This window comes from Podarcis vaucheri (assembly GCF_965113315.1).
Source record: "Podarcis vaucheri genome assembly, chromosome: 7".
In the NCBI taxonomy this organism is placed as follows: Eukaryota; Metazoa; Chordata; class Lepidosauria; order Squamata; family Lacertidae; genus Podarcis; species Podarcis vaucheri.
Window position 1 is genome coordinate 62173353 of NC_138765.1, and position 16191 is coordinate 62189543.

Sequence of the window (16191 nt, forward strand, 5' to 3'; positions counted from 1 at the left end):
GATAAGAATGAAGTTAAAATAAATCCTTGACCTATCCAAGAATTGATGGTAGTTCTCTTAAATTAATGAATCGCCTTTTTTACAACCCACAGCCTTGCAGGATGGTTGTGAAAATAAAACAGGAGATTTCCTTGTATGTCACTCTTTGAGCTGTTTGGTGGAAGGCTGGCTAAATGATGAGAAACAATAAATGGAATATTGAATCAAGAGTTGAAGAAAAATAAGCCTGAGGAACCTCTATTTTTAGCATGCATTTTAATTTGTTTTCGTTCTTACATGAATATTGAGTCTATATTTGGCATCACGTCACCCAGACAAGAAATAGGTGTGATAGAACAGTGATTACCTAATTAATGCCTTCATTATGTGAAGCAGCATAATTTGGACAAATCAATAATGTTTTTTAAAAAAACATTACTGTGAGATAAACAACAGTAATTAAAATTTTTAGGAGCCTTTATAAAGAAAAGGCAACTTGACTTGGATGTGCAAATTGAGCATGAAGCAGTGACAATTATAAGATTGCAGGGAGATGTGTATAGAACAAGCCTGTTAACAGCATAGATAACCATTGGACTCCTCCCCATTGTTTATCCACAGTGCTCAGCGGTCTTTGTTCCAATGACTGTCCGCGAAAGATAACGGTAAGTATGCTGCTAAAGGTTATTGTTATTGAAATGATTTGGTGTCCTTAATCTAAAAGGCAATAGACAGAGATAGGGGAGGATAGTTTTACCCCCATATCTTGCATGCTAAGTGCTATTATGATAACCCAGTACGCTTCTTCCTGGATGAGAGAGGCTGAACTTTTAATTCAGTTGTATGTAGAGTTCAAAGTCCACTATCTCCCTTCCCCAGGCAGTCTGCAAGATCTTGCCCATATGGAAAAAGTGAAGGAGGGCTTCAAGACTTCTGCCAAGAGATTAGAAGCAAGGCTCCAAAATGTTAATAGAATGATAGTTAGAAGGGACCATGAGGGTCATCTAGTCCAACCCTAGCAATTTAGGAATCACAGCTAAAAAATCCCTGACCAATAAAGCCACCCAACCTCTGTAATAACTCTCAACAAATGAGAGTCCACCAACTTTCAAAGTAGTCCATTAACTGTCAGACAGCTCCCACCCTCAGAAAGCTCTTCCTAATCTTTAGTTGGAGTCTCCTTTCTTGTCATTTGAATCCATTGGTTTAGGTCCTGCCCTTTGGAGCAGCAGAAAACAAGATTGCTCCATCTTCCATATGACAGCCCTTCAGATATTTGAAGAAGGCTATCATACCGCCTCTAAGTCTTCTCTTCTCCAGGCTAAACATACCCAGCTCCCTCAACCTTTCCTCATAAGGCTTGGTTTTCGTAAAGTTATGCTTTGCTTTCTTGGTCCTTTGTTTCCTTATGCATTCTGAACTCCCCGCTCCCCTTCAGCATCCTATTTCCCCCCCTACTCACTTTGTCACACAATGACACTTAACAGGCACCCAGATTTTAAAAGCAGCCCACAGTGCAAGGTGGGCAGTGAGTGGGCTGCCTTTTCCGCCATGGGAGATGGAGAGAAAGCCCCAGTGCACATGCAGGCTCCATTGAGCACCTGTGCACATGTAAAAGTGTTTGCTAAATCACAGCGCTGGTTATCCAGCATGAAACTTTGCAAAGTTTGCTCTGCCTTTTTCATTGACCATGTTCTATCGTGTGCAATGAAGCCTCTGAATAATAAGCCTTGAGCAAAAATTTTAAAGCAATAATTTTGAAAGGCATGTCAGCAAGGCCCAATTTGTGAGCGCTCCTTTCAGATTGACTCGCTTGACAGCTGGGTTCCCCAAGGCACGCTGTAGTTGAAACATTTGCCTCTCACTTATCTCCTTTGGACTTTGTTTGAGGATCCAAATCTTCTTGAACGGTTTGCCTTGTTCTTTATTCTCCCTTCCCAAAGGTACCGAATCTTGACACTTGGGGCGGGGGGGAATGAGCAATGTTCTCTTTCCCATATGCTTTGTCCTTCTGACTTGTATCCACGTTTGTATTAATCTCCCTAGGAGGCATATGTGAAGTTCATAATGATTTTGACTTCAGAATAATTTATTTATAGTACCAAGCAACACTGCCTTAAGTGAATACGATAAATGCACCAGAATCCCCATGCCTACAAAGCTCTTGGGTTGGGGGAGGTGGGACGGCAAGCCCTAGAAATGCTCACCCTGTAAACAGATCATTTGGAGCATTAAAGCTGTATTGATATTCAATAAATTGGTGTATACTGCCTGGCGATATGCAGACTGCAAAGTTCCACCTGGGGAACTAAAATATCAGACCCACAGACAGATAGCATCTGATACCGCATATTGTTAAACACCAAGGACAGATTTGGCATCTTAATATAGGCAACTTCTTGCCCACAGGTTTACAGTTTAAAGAAAATACATTACAGTGGTACCTCAGGTTACATACGCTTCAGGTTACATATGCTTCAGGTTACAGACTCCGCTAACCCAGAAATAGTACCTCGGGTTAAGAACTTTGCTTCAGGATGAGAACAGAATTCGTGCTCTGGCGGCACGGCAGCAGCAGGAGGCCCCATTAGCTAAAGTGGTGCTTCAGGTTAAGAACAGTTTCAGGTTAAGAACGGACCTCCGGAATGGATTAAGTACCAAACCAGAGGTACCACTGTATCTATATAAAGAAAGGAGGTAGGAAAGGGAAGAGGTAAATGAAGCAAATCATGGGAAGGAAGGCCTGAGCCAAGAGAAGTATTTAAGGATGGTTGTGGATGGAGCAAAGCAGATGTTATCAGGCAGTGCTGGGGTGGGAAAACTGTGGCCCTCCAGATGCTACTAGATTCCAGGCCCCATTATTCCCACCTTGCATAGCCAATGGTCAGGGATGGTGGCAGCCCAGCAGCAACTGAAGGGGCCACAGGTTCCCTACATCTGAGTTAGAGAGTATATCACTGGCAAGGGGTAGCTATGAAAAATATGTCCCGGTAGATGACAGTGATTGAAATTCTGGACTCAGAAATAAGATAGGTGGTGACCAGGTAGAAAGACTGAGAAGACCAAAAAGGTGAAAGAAGATAAAACAGACAGAAAGGAGAAATGGACACATTTAAAAGATATGTAGGAGAAGTTTGAGCAGAACATGATTGAGCAAGTCACAACAAGGTGAAATTGTGTAACCAAAGTGATGCTCAGGAGACGAATGGAGTGGCAGACTTGAATAAGGCAAAAGCGGACTCCATGGTACCCCTTCCAGTGCTAAAAGAGAGAGGCCCACTAATAAAAAGCCTGGGAAATGGTTGCACAACCATTGTGTTTTTCAACTTGCATAAGCCCTTTTCCTGGCATCTGCTCTTCTTATCAACTGTCAGCCTGCAGTCACTCATCTTTTAGACTTGCATTAGCTGATGAGAATAAGTATCTTCCCTGGAAACATTTGCTGTTTTCTGCATCATTGGCTAAAAAGAACTCCGAACATTCCTTCTCCCACACCAGATTGGACTTGCAACTTTAAATGCTGTTATGCTCGTTCAAATTGACGTCAGAACACAATGACTAGGTTAGTGCTGGGTTGCTTTGGAACTGCTGTCTTCTCTTTGCAATCACAGTACATTCAGAAGAGCACGTACAGGAGCAAATTGACAGCCGTATTGTTAGTTTGGTAGGGAAGGGTAGGCACCCCTCGTGGTTATTTGCCACATGAAAACAAAATTGTATTCTAGTCTCAGAATATCAACAATAAATCATTGTAGAGTTCCCAATATTGCGCACATCAAAATGAGTCTGCAGTCATTTCATGGTGGGGTGTTTTTTTTTTTCCTTTGCTGATTTTTAAGCTTTGAAAAGAAAAGGGGAAATAATCCAAGTCATTATCTTTCATTCCAGCCCTTCGGTGTGAATCAGCCTGGACCTTACATTATGTATACCACAGTGGATGCCAATGGATACTTGAAAAATGGTTCAGGTAAGACTTCTTTCTGTTGACTGCTTTCAGTGTGAGTTTCCCAATGTGGGGCACACCAGCATTGGTTGTGGGGGGATGTCTTCAGAGAAAGGGAACCAGTTGAAGAAAGTGGCAGTTGCCTGGATTCACCAAGCCCTCCATGTAAACACAAGAGCATGGCAGGCAATGATAATCCCATAAACCAGTGGTTTTCGACCAGTGTGCCATAGCACCCTGGGGTGCCTTGAATGAGAGTCAGGGGTGCCAAGGGCAACACTGGCCTCTGTCCCTCTCCTTCCTTTCCGCCTCTGATGCCCTCTCGCATGTCTACCTCCCAAAGGCTTGTGTGACTATTTACCTCACGTTCATCTTTGGCCAGAGGGGAGAGGGAGGAGGCTGAGGGAACACTCCACAAGGGAGGGTGCTCAAAAAGAGGTGAGGGGCTGCTGGCTCTGCAAGCAAGGGAATATGGACAGGATATCCTGTCTATGCAAATTTGATGCATTCTTGAGAGAGCTGGCATTCTTAAAATAGTGGTTCAGATACTAGACAGCAGAAGCAAAGGAACAAAATAACGAAATAATCTCTGTTTAAGACCCATTATGGATCAAGACTAAGATACTTGAACTTAGATTCCATTGAAATAAGTGGGGCACGCAAGTCAGAACTTAAGTGTGTCTCACTAATTTCAGTGGGCTCAAGTTCAGTTAACTTAGTTACCCACAATTTGTACCTCTCTTAAGTTTTGTCCCATCAGCATCGTATTCATCAAACATATTTTAAGAACCTGAATTGTTAAACGAGAAAACAGTGACAAAAAATGGATTTATAACAAATGGGCATCTTTCAGTTTTTCTGTTGTGGGTGCTGTGCTTTTGTTGTTGCCAGTGTAAGGAACAAATAGTAGCCAAATTTCTATAGAAAAAAAGAGAGTAAAAAATAAAATGTCATACTTGCTGTTATCCTGCCCCCTGCCCCACAGACACACACACTTGTAGCTAGCTAGACTGTTGGATGTGAGCTAATCAGTCTAGAGTGTTGGTGTGGAAACACATTGAAGTGTCTCCCAGAGTTGTGAGTTTTTGTTTGGAGAGCCGCCATGGCTAGAAAAATGGTCCTGGGTGTAGAAGAAAACAGCTTTGACTGCCTAGCAGAGTTATTGTGATGGTTGTTGTCAAGGGAGATCATTGAATGATGGAAGAGATAGAAATGTAACAATCTAACATCAATAGCTTTGGGCATGTTTTTAGCAAATTACTTCGAAAGATGTTACCCCGGGGTTAACACTATCAATTTCTAAATCATTTTCAATTTTTATCTACATTTGTTATCCTAGGGAGTTTGTTGTTGTTTAAAGGCCCTGTCCTGTCTTTTACACAGCTCTGCCTGCTTGTTTCAGACTTGAGTCCCCTTGATAGTTAATTTGCTGATAGGAGCCCACTTCTTTACTAAGAGTCAAAGGTAATGATGACCCATGAATATACATGACTGTGCTATAATTGTATTCTCCAAGAGTTGTGACTTTAGGCAAATGGGTCCCCTTTTCTCATCAGAAAAGTTATGTGCCCTTTTTTTAGGAATGGGAGAATGGATGATGTTTTTCTCTATATTAAAAAAAAAAGCTAGGTTGTTAACCTCTTTATTAGGGCAAGGATGTGCACAGTTAATGCAGCTTTGAATGGATGTATCATGACCTTTATTTACTCTTAATTGCACTCATTGGGTCTGTTTATGCAGTCATGACTTCTTTTTCTGTTTACTTTTTCACTCTGCTGGTCATGAATGATAATGGGGTCGGTGCAATCTCAGGCTTGCAATCCTTAATATTTCAAGGGAGCTGATGCCTTGTAAACGCACACAGGGTTGTGGAACAGCTGGCTGCAGGTACCCATATAATTAAGCAGATTATAATAAGCATCTCATATACAGACAGGGTGGTCATATTTTAGCTATTCAGAACTGGCAGCAGACCGGATCTCTGCATGAAAACTGTCAGTCTGGGTGGTTTTATAACCATGTTGGCTTTTAATAAATGAAAACATTTTTAGCACACAGATGGTAAGGAAAACCTGTCCCTCTGATAGGAGGACAGAGGGAGAGGTAGAAAACCAGCCTGGAGGTTGTACCAGCAGAGAATTCAGCTCCCTGGGAGCCAAGCTTGTCTAAACTTCCATCAGACTGCCATACATAGAGTAAGTAGGGCAGGCCACAATGATCAATAACAGGGATCTTTTGAGGACCCAGCCTTTTTACATGGATCCAATTTGGATGTTCATTAGTTCCAGTTATTTCAAAAGCCTGTGCAGCTTGTGACATGCCATCAGACATGTGACTTGTGGATTTTGCCCAGGGGTCATGCAGAATCTCTCTCACTCCAATTTCCTACAGGATTTCAGTATGAAATCACAAGTACGAGCCGTTTGTGCTTCTGAAATACCAACAGCTAATGACCATTCACAGCTGCTGCCTTCTGGGGTCAGTGCCGTCTGAAATGGCACTGTCACATCTAGAAGGGAAGGCTTGTGGCTGGCTGCTAAAGGGCTCAAGCCTCATGATAAGAGATACGATGACTCCAGCACAGCTTAGATGGCAAAGAAGCATGGTTTATTCAAATGGATCAAACCCCAGACAGCGAGTGTTAGTATGGGTGAGGTGATGAATCATACATCATTTCTTTCCATAGTGAAAACGGTAAAATGTTGCCATCTTGGTAGTTTAAAAATCCATACATCTTATAAATATATCCCCTGCTTCCTCAGTGTTAGCAGAAACCCAGGTTCTAATCTATATTCTGTCTGTTTTGAAAGTAGTTGACACTTAATTCGTCAGAGCAGAATATGAATGTTTAACTAATGATTGCAGCAGAGGTGAGGAACCTTTTAAGCCTGGCTAGACAGATCCTTCACTCACCCACTCGCAGGAGGTCACTTTGGTCACCTGTCAGTCTCATGTCATCAATGTGGCCCACTTTTTTCTTTGTGATGTGGCTTGTGCACTGCAAAGGAAATTCCCAGCCAGTCCACATAGGACTTGAAGTCACCGCTGATGAATACTGACTTCCTTCTCCACTTTCCCAAACTCCACTTGGGACCAATCCCAGCAGGGATTGCATTTAGCACCAAATTTTAGGAACAATAAACACAAGCACCACTTGCCAAAGAGCAATCAGGATCATATTTTCAGGCTTCCAATTGTTCTCTTGCAGTCATATCTTTATCTACGATACACCTGATGTTGTATATAAGAGATTTTCAATCTGTGTGTCACTCCCCACACTCCTCCCAGGGCTGGAAAGGGGTTAGTTTAACGTTCGATTTGCTAGTAAAACTGAATTACTGTGTCGCGAAACGATGCATGTCTAAAAAGCGTGTCGCCAACATGAAAAGTTTGGAAAACACTATTGTATATGATGTCAGAGGTGGGGCTGCCTTAGAAGGAAACAGCCACGTGGGCCTAACTGCTGGGCCTAATTAGACTCACAAGTCAAAGGTTCATCACTGCTGGTTTGGAGCATGTACTGAGAATTCTAGGTATTTAAAACACTCCTTAACAGTTAACCTGTTAACAGTTAAATTTTACTAGGCTCTTTCCCAAATCACAGGTGGTTCAGAAACAACTTAATTCAAAGCTGCCTGAGCAGTTCTTAACTCTGACCTGAGGGTCAAAGGAGCCCTTCCACAAAGAAACTCTTAAAATAAGGAATTATTTGTTTTGGAGCGGGTCTAATTGCATTTAGCAAATAACACTAGCAAGGCACTATGTAGCTTCAAATCATCCGAGGCCTTTTAATACATGATACAAATATGTCAGATATATATATAATTCCAGGTACCATGTGTAATGTAGTGAATTCTCAAGAAAGAGAAGCTAGTGACCTAGATGCCAATAAAGTAATGTGGGGTGTTAGTCCAGCACTGCAGCTAGCCTGCAGTCAGTGCAAGGAAAGTCGTTATCCTTAAGCAATAATTGTTAGGAGCTGGTTTGGCAACTATATTAACTTGGAGGAGAAGAGGTCTGTGAAAGTTATTATTGAGGTCTTTTCCAGGCAGAATGCTGCTCGCTAACATGAAATGTTCATGAACGATGAACTTTCATTTGAACCAAAAATTGTAGCCGTAGATAACAAAAAATATTTCTTTGTGAAAAAGGGCTCGACGAAAAGGGTTCTGGTATAATAGTTTTCTTGTATGATGGTCTGTCATTTCAGGAAAGAAATGCTACCAACTTGCTTGCAAAATGTACCGTATTTTTCGCCCTATAGGACGCACTTTTTCCCCTCCAAAAATGAAGGGGAAATCTGGGTGCGTCCTATGGGGCGAATGCAGGCTTTTGCTGAAGCTTGGAGAGCGAGAGGGGTCGGTGCGCACTGACCCCTCTCGCTCTCCAGGCTTCAGGAACACATCCGCAGCCTAGGCAGCCCTACGGGAGGTCCGGCAGGGATGTCTAGGCTGCGGATAGCAGCCTGCCGCCCAGCGGGCGGGGTGCCCTGAAGCAGAGCGCCCCCTCGCCGGCAGACATCCGCAGCGTGGGGAGCCTTGCCGGACTTCCCGGCAAGGCTCCCCACGCTGCGGATAGCAGCCCTCCGCCCGGTGGGCGAGGCGCCCTGAAGCAGAGCGCCCCCCTCGCCAGGCAGACATCCGCAGCGTGGGGAGCCTTGCCGGACTTCCCGGCAATGCTCCCCACGCTGTGGATAGCAGCCTGCCGCCCGGCGGGCGGGGCGCCCTGAAGCAGAGCGCCCCCCTCGCCAGGCAGACATCCGCAGTGTGGGGAGCCTTGCCGGAGTTCCCGGCAAGGCTCCCCACGCTGCGGGTAGCAGCCTGCCGGCCCCGCAGGGGGGGGCACCCTGATGCAGAGCGCCCCTCGCGCGGGGCAGACATCGGCCAGCCCCACAAGCTCGGGGGACAGCAGGGAGGCGCAGCGCTGCCATCCCGCTGTTCCTCGACCTGGTTCTGTTTCCCCGACCTGCTTTTGGGGGGGAAATAAAGGGAATTTTCCCCCCTCTATTTCCCCCCAAAAAAAACTAGGTGCGTCCTATGGGACGGAGCGTCCTATGGGGCGAAAAATACGGTATGTCTGGGCATAGCATTTTTTTGTTGTATGTTTGGCAATAAAATGATGTTTGTGTTCTATATGTTAAACATATTAAAGACTCAATCTGTGACCAACATCTTCCGTACAGCATAGCCTAGGGGAAAAAGTGAACTTTTTGCTGTAGCTGAGTTATGCCTTCTCAATATCCGTCAACCTACGCTGTGCAGACATTCATCTCAAACTCATTTTTAATGCTGTTAACCTCCTTGGGCACTTCACCAAAGACACCAAGAAATCCCATCCTCTAGGAGATCAGTTCCTATAGAGATGTGAAGCACAAGGTGCAAAAAAGCGACATTTTTCAAATCAGGGCCTAAATAGAAAGCCTTGTAGTTTTGTACGTTATAAAAGAGAAACAATTAATATTGTGTACCCTAAATTTTCCAATGTGCAGTTCGTAGTATAATTAACTTTGTTTTTTAAAGATTGCAGGAGGTCAATCTTTTGCAACCCTCTTTTACATAGTAATGTATAATTACCTTCAAAATTTTCTGTCCTTTCCATTAAAAAAATCATGTCTTGTTAGACTTGAAAGGTGCAGCTGTGGAGTCCTTTCAGGATTATTTTACAGAATAGAATAGTAACAGTTTTATTTGTTTGGCTATAAGCCATAACAAAGATAAAAGATACTCAGAGCTGAGCCACAAATTTGACTCCTAATTTCCTGGTTGCCAACACAAATAGAGAAATAAGGAAGGTAACACAATTTTCCTTGTCCGACAGCAAAAGACAGTAGTTGGGGATAATGGTGGACTTGTTAAGTTGTGTGCTGATAGATGTTTGAGCTACCTAATTCCTTCCTCCAACCAGGAATCCCAGTAGCACAGGAATTCGAAAATTAGCCCCATGGCATATGACTGCTTATTTATTTATTTTTTAAATTTTTTTATTGCATTTTTCCAAATACAAATGAACAAGGAAAGCAAAAGGAAAAAAAGAAGAAAAAGAGATAGAAGAAAAAAGAAAAAACAAACCATTTCAGGCATATGACTGTTTATAGTCACAGCCACCTTTAGAAAAGCTAGTGCCGCTTAGTATTATTCTGATGTCGCTGTGATGGCTGCCTAGATAAATATTTGTAGATATATTACTGTGGTCAGCAGAAGGAACCAGAGGAACTGCTTGTCCCATCCTGAGAACCTGTAGCCATTGTTGAACTACGGCTCCCATCATCCCTAACCATTGGCCATGCCGGGCGATGCTGATGAGAGATGGAGTCCAGCCCAACCAGATGAACCCTGTGCTCTTGATGGCTTAGGGCAGTGGTAGCAAACCTTTTAGAGACCAAGTGCCCAAACTGCAACCCAAAACCCACTTATTTATCGCAAAGTGCCAACACGGCAATTTAACCTGAATACTGAGGTTTTAGTTTAGAAAAAAACTACTCATACATTAGGGAAAATTTAACCCTTTCCATTGATATATAATTTTAGGGTATAACTCAGTGCTTTTTTCTATTAAAAATGTTTAGGGATACTCTCATTTTGACTCAAGAAAATCACCATCGGGGGAAATAAATACAATTCTAATTGGGGAAATTAAATACAGTGAATTTCTTCTCCCGTTAAATTCACAAAATGTTTAGGGGTTTGCATCCCCCTGTGTCCTCGCAGAAAAAAAGCACTGGTATTAGTCCCAAAAAAGTAGTATTATGAGCCGTCAAACCTTGGAAATACACTTCTTCCAGAAGGTGCACTGGAGGGCTGGTACTAAGAGCCACTAAGAGCTTCTGGGGGGAAGGGAATTGTTCTGAGTTGTTGAGCTTTTTTGGAGGGAGGGTTCCATAAACACCATCACAGACTTACACCAATTGTCTCCACCACAACGGCACCTAGTCGAAAACAGCACTTGACACAGCCACCAATCACATGCCCTAGCGACGCAGGGAATCTCCTGCTTCTGTCTTTCAGGAGCCCAGAGGAGCCGGAGAGCACCATCCACCTAGTCCATGGGTAGGCAAACTAAGGCCCGGGGGCCGGATCCGGCCCAATCACCTTCTCAATCCAGCCCGTGGACGGTCTGGGAATCAGCGTGTTTATACATGAGTAGAATGTGTGCTTTTATTTAAAATGCATCTCTGGGTTATTTGTGGGGCATAGGAATTCGTTCGGTTTTTCATCTTCAAAATATAGTCCGGCCCCCCACTAGGTCTGAGGGACAGTGGACCGGCCCCCTGCTGAAAACGTTTGCTGAGCCCTGGCCTAGTCCCTTCGTGTGTGCACTCTCTCTCTCACTCTCTCGCCCATAGACCCGTTGCTTCCACGCTCCCATCCCCTCCTTCCATGCCAGCTGGTTGGCGGGTGCACAACTTCACCCAACGCTGCTGCGGGCAGAGCGCACTCTACGGAGCGTTTCCCACCCATAACGGCATGGGGGGGGAGAAGCCACCCACTTTGCAAACACCCAGCAACGTTCCTGCTTTGGCGACTGCGTGGGTGCCCACAGAGAGGGCTCTGAGTGCCCTCTCTGGCACGCATGCCATAGATTCACTACCATTGGCTTACGGTCATAGTTGGCTTGACCCCACTGCAGTATCTTCTAGTATCTAAAATTCTTATGCTTTGTGAAGCAGATCTTCTCAGGAGCTGGGGGAGTTAATAGTGTGTGAATTGCAAAGGTATGTAGGTGGAGGAGTGATAACTTCAAGTTGCAATAGAGCTCAGCCCAGAATTAAAGCCTTATGATGTATAAATATTGATGAATTTGTGAGATTAGTTTTTAAATATTAATGGCCCGTTGTTTGCAAGCAATATTATAGGCAGCTTCTTGAGTGTCAGGCTTCGGTGTCGCTCTTCAACCTTGCCATCAAACAGATGATGATTAACTTATTAGCGCCTAGCATTTACTAAGCACTGAGCAATAAAACCTAGGGTAATAGACTATTTCTTTCCTATGGCTTACAAGGAAAGGAAATTTTGTTTCGAAACAAACACAGATATGAAATTAGTTCATCATCTTACCCCAAGCTATACATTAATAAATTATAATTAAAATCATTCCTGACATTTATATCTAGCATTCAGGGTGTTCAAAGTGTTTCGCATATGTTGTTCCCGTAATCCTTTCAACAGCCCTGCGAGGCATGTCTATATTTTCATCCCTGTTTTGTAGGTGTGAAGCTGAGGCTCATAAAAGGTGGGCTGTCCTGAGGCTGCCTGGTGAATTGGTAGCAAATGAACTAGGGTTTTTCCTTCATTCCCAATGCATTGTGCGTTTTGTTATGCTAAGAATGATTTTTTTTTTCTAATTTAAACACAGGACATAGGTATGCTGGTGGCTTGTATCCAATTAAGTCCCACTGAGCAGACTCTTCAGAATCAATGGACTTAAGTTAGAGTCCCTTGATTTAAATAGGTCTACTCTGAGTATGAAGGGCCGCAGGTGGCGCTGTGGGTTAAACCACAGAGCCTAGGACTTGCTGATCAGAAGGTCGGCGGTTTGAATCCCCGTGACGGGGTGAGCTCCCGTTGCTTGGTCCCTGCTTCTGCCAACCTAGCAGTTCAAAAGCACATCAAAGTGCAAGTAGATAAATAGGTACCGCTCCGGCGGGAAGGTAAACGGCGTTTCCGTGTGCTGCTGTGGTTTGCCAGAAGCGGCTTAGTCATGCTGGCCACATGACCTGGAAGCTGTACGCCGGCTGCCTCGGCCAATAAAGCGAGATGAGCGCCGCAACCCCAGAGTCGGTCACGACTGGACCCAATGGTCAGGGGTCCCTTTACCTTACTCTGAGTATGTCTTATTCAGATAGAACCCCTGTGCATTATACTGCAGACAGTTTCCTTTTTTAAGTTTTTGTAGTTTAAGCCCTCTCTCTGAAGATCAACGCTCACTTTTGTTTTGGTTCTGTTTGGCTAGAAATTATCACATTCAAGTATCAATCACCCAGCTGAAACTTGATTTATTTTCTGAAGTGAAGGGGGATTAGGCAGGGTTTCAGCTTTTAAACAGAGCTTCTTGCAGTTTGGGAAAGACTTCCTAAGTGTCAAACTAAATATTTGAGGGAAATCAATTATTTGCAGAACTGAGATTCATTCAGATGCTCCCGTGAGCAAGGAAGGCATACCATCATCCGGTACAAATTCCAAAGTAAACATAACTCTGCTAGTTTAAACAACAACAGGCAGAACAACAAACGAGCCCTCTGGCACCTTCACAGTGTTATTGTGGCGTCAGGGCTGCCATTCAAGCTTTTAGACCTCCGGCCTATACTGTGCTATCACCGCATTCAAAGCACTTTGCAGAACGAATTGCTGTCGAATAAAATTCCACCGCCCCAAGGACTGTGCTGCTTAATTCAGATTACAGAAGACTACAATGAGCAGCTTCTATAAGCATCTGTCATTCTCCTCTATTGCTAGAATTCTCCCATTTGTACTTGAATAGCAGGGGACCAACAACGAAACCTGAAAAAGATTATTATTATTATTATTATTATTATTATTATTATTATTATATTATACTATAATAATAATATTAAACTATATTATATAGTTTAGGAAACTGTATTATAAATATAGTTTCCTAAACTATATTTTTGGCTGCAGTTTTCCTGTACTATTAAGAGAATTCTCTTCAGACTTTCTTTTCCTAACTAGTTAGGAAGCTGTGTCTATAATGTTTCAGAGAGACATGACTAATCACTGTTAAATTCTGTAACATATTAACCCCGTGGCTCTGTCCGACAAGCATGAAAGGGCCGCAAGAGCATATCTCTGTCCTTAGCTCTGGGATCATTTTTCTTCTTGATTCATTGCTCTTTATGTCCAGATTCAAACTAGATTCCACAACCAATGCCTTATCACTGAGTTTTTGTTCTTTGCTGGCAATTTTTAACCCTCCTTGGCAGTCTGGCCTTTCACCTTCTGCTGAGCCAGCATCTTCGTTAGCCCTTCTGGGCTTACACCGTTTAGTAATGCCATGATTATTTAGCGCCGTTCTAGGTCCTTGAACTTATGATCTGCAGTAATAGTGTGAGCTGCGTACAAGTTGTTTGCAGCAATTTTACCAATATAGTTATGATAAATACGTTTTCAGCAGCGTGTAAGATACAATCAATTCATGGAGCAGAAGGCTAATTCTCATTAGGGAGTCCCCTCTCTTTTGTACTTGAGAGGCAGCGCTTGAAAGGAATGCTTACAGGAGGCAGAATGTTCCCTAGAAAAGGGAAGGGAGAACATGCCCTAGGGCCAGGGATCCAGTTTCAGACAGGGTCCAGAATAGCTGCGTAGAATGCATCAGGGGTGGGTACCTTTTTCAGCCCAAAGTTGCACATTCTTGGGGGGGGGGCATAAACCAGCAGTGAGCATGACCAGAGGAAAAAGTGGGCAGAGCACTGAATACAAATTTTGCCTTTGTACAGTAGGCTAGTTTTTGCTATTATTTATTTACAGTGGTACCTCGGGTTAAGTACTTAATTAGTTCCGGAGGTCCGTTCTTAACCTGAAAGTGTTCTTAACCTGAAGCACCACTTTAGCTAATGGGGCCTCCTGCTGCTGCCGTGCTGCCAGAGCACAATTTCTGTTCTCATCCTGAAGCAAAGTTCTTAACCTGAGGTACTATTTCTGGGTTTGCAAAGTCTATAACCTGAAGCGTATGTAACCCGAGGTACTACTGTATTGTGTTTATATCCCACCTTTTTCCTCCAAGGAGGCCAAGGTGATGTGCATGGTTCTCTTCCTCCCCATTTTGTCCTCTCAGCAACCCAGTGGTATAGGTTAGGTTGGGAGAATGTGAGTGGCCCATGGTCACCCAGAATGTTTCATGGCTGTGTGGGGATTTGAACCTCGGTCTCACAGGTCCTAGTCCAACACTGTAACCCAGTGGGCCTCAAACCGTTTTTTTCTCTGGGTCACACTATCAGAATAAAATTTTGCTTGCACCACACCACATTTTGTATTGGTAAGAAATATGTTGGGAAACAAAAAAGAAACTACTCCTAGCAGTGGCTGATTTGTAACATAGAACACAACTATTTTATCATACGATCATGGGACATCCAGAAAATATAAAACAATGCAGCTCCATAGGAGCTTGAATCGTTCCCAAAATATAATTATAAACAAGCCTCTTACATATGTACCTTAACTACAAACTCCATGAGAGGTGTGAGCTTGCTTTTACCAGGTAATCTCATTTTTATTAGGTATAACTCGAGACAAACAAACTCTAATCTCGCCATCACCTCAAAGAAGCCTTTCTGTTTTCTGATTTTTCATATTTGTCAGCGTTGAAAATCCCTGTTCGCAACAATATGCCATGGAGAATGGTAGAAGAATAGCCAGTTCTCTTGAAGAGAGGTGTGGATACTGTTCTAGTTGTATATTCCCACCACCCAAAAAATAAGATACTGTAGTGCAGAGCTTTCCATACTTTCCATGTTGGTGACACACTTTTTAGTCATGCATCATTTCACAACACAGTAATTCAGTTTTACTAGCAAACCAGAGGTTGAAACTAACCCCTTTCCTGCCCTGGGAGAAGCGCGGGGAGCATTCGCGCAACATACCTACATACTGCAGCTGACACACTAACGTGTCGTGACACACAATTTGGAAACCTCTGCTGTGCTGTGCTGAGCTGAGCTGAAATGTTTAAATATTTCTTTGATTGTCCTTGAATCTTCCTGGCACGTTCTCCTTCCTGTCCCCCCACACCAGTGTGGCATACCACAACCTTTGAGAACCACTGCTACACCACTCTGGCTGACTTCTACACACACACACTCACACACACCTCTCCCTGTCTTTCCTCTATCCAGGAAAGCAAGAGTCATTAACTGACTTCAAGGACACATTACACTGCAGGGGTCAGCAACCTTTTTCAGCCGTGGGCCGGTCCACTGTCCCTCAGACCATGTGGTAGGCCGGACTATATTTTGGAGGGGGGGGGTGAACAAATTCCTATGCCTCACAAATAACCCAGAGATGCATTTTAAATAAAAGCACACATTCTACTCATGTAAAAACACCAGGCAGGCCCCACAATTAACCCAGAGGTGCATTTTAAATAAAAGAACACATTCTACTCATGTAAAAACACGTTGATTCCCAGACCATCCGCAGGCCGGATTGAGAAGGCGATTGGGTCGCATCTGGCCCCTAGGCCTTAGGTTACCTACCCCTGCATTACAGCCTGCCAAAAACTCTTAACAAGGGTGTGAAGCAAGCTTGGGGGGG

At 43.6% G+C, this 16191-nt stretch overlaps 1 protein-coding gene across 1 annotated transcript in view; it reads left to right on the forward strand.

The window, feature by feature from the left end:
* Nucleotides 1-16191, forward strand: part of ITFG1 (integrin alpha FG-GAP repeat containing 1) — a 121444-nt gene that overhangs the window by 85552 nt on the left and 19701 nt on the right. Inside the window, exons 13-14 of the mRNA XM_082232921.1 lie at nt 601-644; nt 3868-3946. Of these exons, the coding sequence (XP_082089047.1) occupies nt 601-644; nt 3868-3946 (123 nt within the window). The remainder of the gene's footprint in view (nt 1-600; nt 645-3867; nt 3947-16191) is intronic.